The sequence below is a fragment of the Nicotiana tomentosiformis genome, chromosome 7, assembly GCF_000390325.3.
Source record: "Nicotiana tomentosiformis chromosome 7, ASM39032v3, whole genome shotgun sequence".
Taxonomy (NCBI): domain Eukaryota; kingdom Viridiplantae; phylum Streptophyta; class Magnoliopsida; order Solanales; family Solanaceae; genus Nicotiana; species Nicotiana tomentosiformis.
In genome coordinates this window covers 118,623,117-118,627,671 of record NC_090818.1, presented here as the reverse complement: position 1 = coordinate 118,627,671, position 4,555 = coordinate 118,623,117, and the positions used below count along the sequence as shown (strand labels likewise).

Genomic DNA, 4,555 nt, shown 5'->3' with positions numbered 1-4,555 from the left:
AGGAAACTTGTTTTTCAGAGTTGAGTTTCCACACCATACATCCTACCAGAATCAGATTCCTTACCTGACCCTAAAGCCTATATGTACTAGGGATTACAATTAGGCCTACTTAAACAAAAGACGGAAACTTTGATTGGTGAACTAACGGAGTGTTTTAGGGGATAAAAATGTTAAAACTTGATAATCTGTTCACCTTGTGGACACTTCATTGGTTCTTTAAGAGGCCAAGTTTTGTTCTTTCTGAAACTAAACAAGCAAGGGGCAGAAAAAGAAAAAAAATGTGGAACCATCTAGCCAGAAAAATGAGAAAGGAACAGTATCAGATTCTTTTCAAGCAAACACGAGATTTTTTTAAATCATTTGTTCAATCATCTAAGCATTCATTCTTCCAAAATTACAAGGTAAATAATCACTTGAATCCTTAAATACTTTAAGCAACAAATGGTCAATGTTCAAACATTTATCAAGAGGAAGTTCAAACCGACCAATTGGAAGTTTTTCTTTAATCTTTTCCAGTTAGGAGACTGGAAAGGTTTAGTTCAACGATTACCATGTATCATTATACAAATCAACTTACTTTAAAACATTGGAATCTACAACATGAACGTGACTCTAAGAAAAAGGAGAAGGCTCCCTTAAATCTCTTACCCTTTATGGTAAAAGGAGAAATACAACAATTACAACTAGTTTTCAGGTTGCATCACCATGAAAGATTTGTATGGTAAAGCATATACTCGAAATGGACGTGAAATAGCCAACAAGAATTCCCATGAAATATACAAGTCATATATTGCCTCAGAACAGAGTACATACAAAGCGCAGCTGGTGACTTCTTAAGCAATGCTGTGCTGACTCACAATTTTGAAGCACTGAAAGTCAAACCACTAAAAGATTACCCCATCAGTGGCGACAATCCATCCAGTTAAAGCTTCTTTTGCCATAACACCAAGGCAAGGGAATGAATCTTTAGCAAATTCCCACCTAGTATCATCTCACTCCCTCGAGGAAGCCTTCCAATTCTCTTCGTCCAAATGTCCTCCCAACTGCAGAGGCATCATTGCACCTTGCAGCCAAGTAAAATGTTAACCAAGCTACCATGAAATAAACTTCCATAACAGACTGAAATGCCAGTGCAAACACTTCTCCAAATATTCGACCCAATATCCATCTCGTTAACGACCCACAAACCAAAACTTCCCAGCACTTGATCCCCATAGCAGGATACACCATAATATTCAACAAACGACACCCTTCTTTGACAACTTCTCTACCACTTTTCGTCGAATCCACAATCGAAACCCAAGAATCGACAGCAAAAATAAACCCCACTACCAACTCCACCAAGAACCAAGAGACAACAAAACACAAGCTTTCCTTCTCATGCCCTGTAACCCACGGTGCCACATCCGAAAAGGGCATCAATTTCATCCTCACAAAAACCTTAAAAAATGCATATTGATCCTCAATTTCTCCAAAAACGCAAATACCCAACAACTGAGCTAAAGCATCCCTAACTGCCCACCTCATCAAAACAAATCCAGAAAGCCTTCTTAACCCCAAATTAGAACCTTCCCAAGCAGTCCTAAAAATTGACCTGTAATTCCCTAACACATTATCCAACACTTGCAAGAAAATAATCCCATGAACCCAAGTGTAAGTAACCAAAAAAGCCAACACTACATAAGCATAAGCTGCTGATAACAAACTAACAAGAAACAACAATGCCGTGGCGTCACGACGACCCAATTCAAGACCCTTTATTAAGAACTGCAAATCAACAACCCCATTTTCATTCTCATTCTCATTTACAATTTCATTTTCAGTATTATTATCAAGATGGGTCAAATTCTGGGTTTTTTCTAAAAGGGGCTTGAAAGAGACAAGCCCATTACGAATTGCTTGAGGAAATAAAATCCCATTATCAATGATATGATTTGAAAACCCTAAGTTAGGGTCAAAATCGGAAAGAATTAGGAAAGTGGAATTGGGCTGAGGTTTAGGGTTAGGGTGAAATAGGGATTTGTCAAGGTCCGAATCACCGGAGAAGAAATCATCATCAAGGGTACCAACACGGGATAAGTGAAGAAAAGGGCGGCGGCGATGACGGCGGAGGTGGTGGTGGTGTTGAGTTTGAGTAGCAGCGGAGAGGAGGTCAATACGAGATACTAGGGATTTGAGAGAAGGGTCACGATCGATGAATGAAGTGAGATAATGGGTCCCATTTTCGACATTGGAACGGAAAGTGAGGATTAGGGATGAAAGGAGAAGGAAAAGGAGGAGGTTGGAGGTGAAGGTAGTGGTGGTTTGTTTGAGGATTTGGGTTGTTGTTTGGTGGTTTATTGGTGGTCGTTGTGGTGGTTGACGGTGGTGATTGTGGTGGTTCATGGTGGTTGATTGGTTGATGATAAAAGTTTGATGATTTGATTCCGGTCGGAATTGGTTTAATTGGAGAAATGATACGGGGTGGTAATGATCAATTTGAGAACATTTGGGGTGTAGAAATGAAAACTTTTGGATCGAGTTTTAATATAGCTTGGGAAGAAAAAATTAAATATTTGAAAGTGTTATAAAACAAAAGCAATTTAGTAAAACATGAACAAGATATGTTGTTATGAAATAAAAGCAATTTAGTAAAACATGAACAAGAAATAGAGATAGAGAGAAGGAAGAGATTTTCTTCTTCAATTGTGTGTATTTTCTTATCTATTACAAGGCCTTTATATAGGCATGAAAAGTGAAGAAAAATATGTTATTAAATATGTCATTAAGCATAGAAATATGTCATTCAATATGTCATTAAGCATTTGAGAAATCATGGAGGAAGAGTAGACATCCACCATAATTTAATTTTTCTTATAACACTCCCCCTTGGATGTCCATAGATAATGTGCCTCGTTAAAACTTTATTAGGAAAAAATCCTATGGGAAAAAAATCCTAGTGAAGGAAAAAGAGTACACATGTTTAGAAATACGCCTTTTGATTGTCTCGTTAAAAACCTTGCAAGGAAAACCCAGTGGGACAAAACCTTGTAAGGGAAAAAGAGCACAACGCGTATTAACTCCCCTTGATGAGAGCATCAATTCACATCCTTGAGCCTTCGCATCCCAATCTTGTACACTAGTTTCTTGAAGGTTGACGTCGGTAGAGATTTGGTGAACATATCAGCCATATTATCACTTGAACGGATCCGTTGCACATTGATATCACCATTCTTTTGAAGATGTGTGAAAAATAACTTTGGTAAAATTTGCTTTGTCTTATCCCCTTATGAATCCTCCCTTCAATTGGGCTATGCATGCTGCATTGTCTTCATACAAAATTATGGGTAATTTGTCACACTTCAAACCACATTTGTCACGAATAAGATGTATTATAGACCTCAACCATACACATTCTCGACTTGCTTCATGAATAGCAATTATCTCAGCATGATTAAATGAAGTAGCCACGATTGATTGCTTAGTCGATCGCCAAGATATGGCAGTGTCTCCATATGTAAACACATAGCATGTTTGAGATCGAGCCTTGTGTGGGTCATATAAATACCCAGCATCGGCATAACCAACAAGATTGGGACTGAAATCATTGTCATAAAATAATCCCATATCGGTAGTCCCTTTTAGATACCGCAATATGTGTTTGATTCCATTCCAATGTGTCCTTGTAGGAGCATAGCTATATCTTGTTAAGACATTAACTGGAAAAGTTATGTCAGACCTTGTAATGTTAGAAAGATACATTAGTGCATCAATTGCACTAAGATATGGTACTTCGGGACCAAGAAGCTCTTCATTATTTTCATGATGTCGGAATGGATGTGCTTTATCCATATATAATCGCTTTAAAATCATTTTAGTGTATGCTGGTTGATGGACAAAAATTCTATCTTTCATATACTCAATTTGTAGACCAAGACAAAATTTTGTCTTTCCAAGATCTTTCATTTCAAATCCTTTCTTTAAATAGTCTACTGCTTTAGGAAGCTCCCTAGGAGTTCCAATGGTATTTAAATTATCAGCATACACAATGATTATAACAAATTTAGATCCAGATCTTTTTACAAAGACACAAGGACAAATTGATTCATTCTTGTACCCTTCTTTCAACAGGTACTCACTCAAGCGATTATACCACATGCGCCCTAATTGTTTCAACCCGTATAAGGATTTATGAAGTTTTATTTAATAAATTTCTTGGAAACCTTAATATGCTTCAGAATAATTTAAATCCTCAATGATTTCTATTATACGCATATCACATTTTTCTTGTATTGCCAGATTAAAACATGAAATGGCGACATCCACCACAGGAGAACATGTCTCTATATAATCAATGCCAGGATATTTACAAATTTTCTTGTGACACAAGTCGCCTTTATGTTTATCGACTTGACCTTTTTTTTCGCACAAGAACACATTTATACCTCCACTGGTTTTATACTTTCAGATGTTGGGACTATCCATCCAACTTCATATTTTTCAGGTGAAATTAATTTTTATTGAGTATTTTTCATTTGGCCAATCATTTATCTGTCCAAATTTCATGACAGATTTG

At 37.0% G+C, this 4,555-nt stretch overlaps 1 protein-coding gene across 1 annotated transcript; it reads right to left on the bottom strand.

Moving 5' to 3' along the window:
* Nucleotides 1–469: 469 nt before the first annotated feature.
* Nucleotides 470–2,500, bottom strand: LOC104086759 (uncharacterized). Its single transcript, XM_009591093.4, has one exon. It carries the CDS (start codon nucleotides 2,383–2,385, stop codon nucleotides 988–990), a length of 1,398 nt encoding a protein of 465 aa, XP_009589388.1. The 5' UTR covers nucleotides 2,386–2,500; the 3' UTR covers nucleotides 470–987.
* Between the last annotated feature and the right edge of the window lie 2,055 nt (nucleotides 2,501–4,555).

Excerpts from the sequence above, each read along its gene's own strand:
- LOC104086759 (XM_009591093.4), bottom strand. The coding sequence starts at position 2,385 with ATGAACCACCACAATCACCACCGTCAACCACCACAACGACCACCAATA.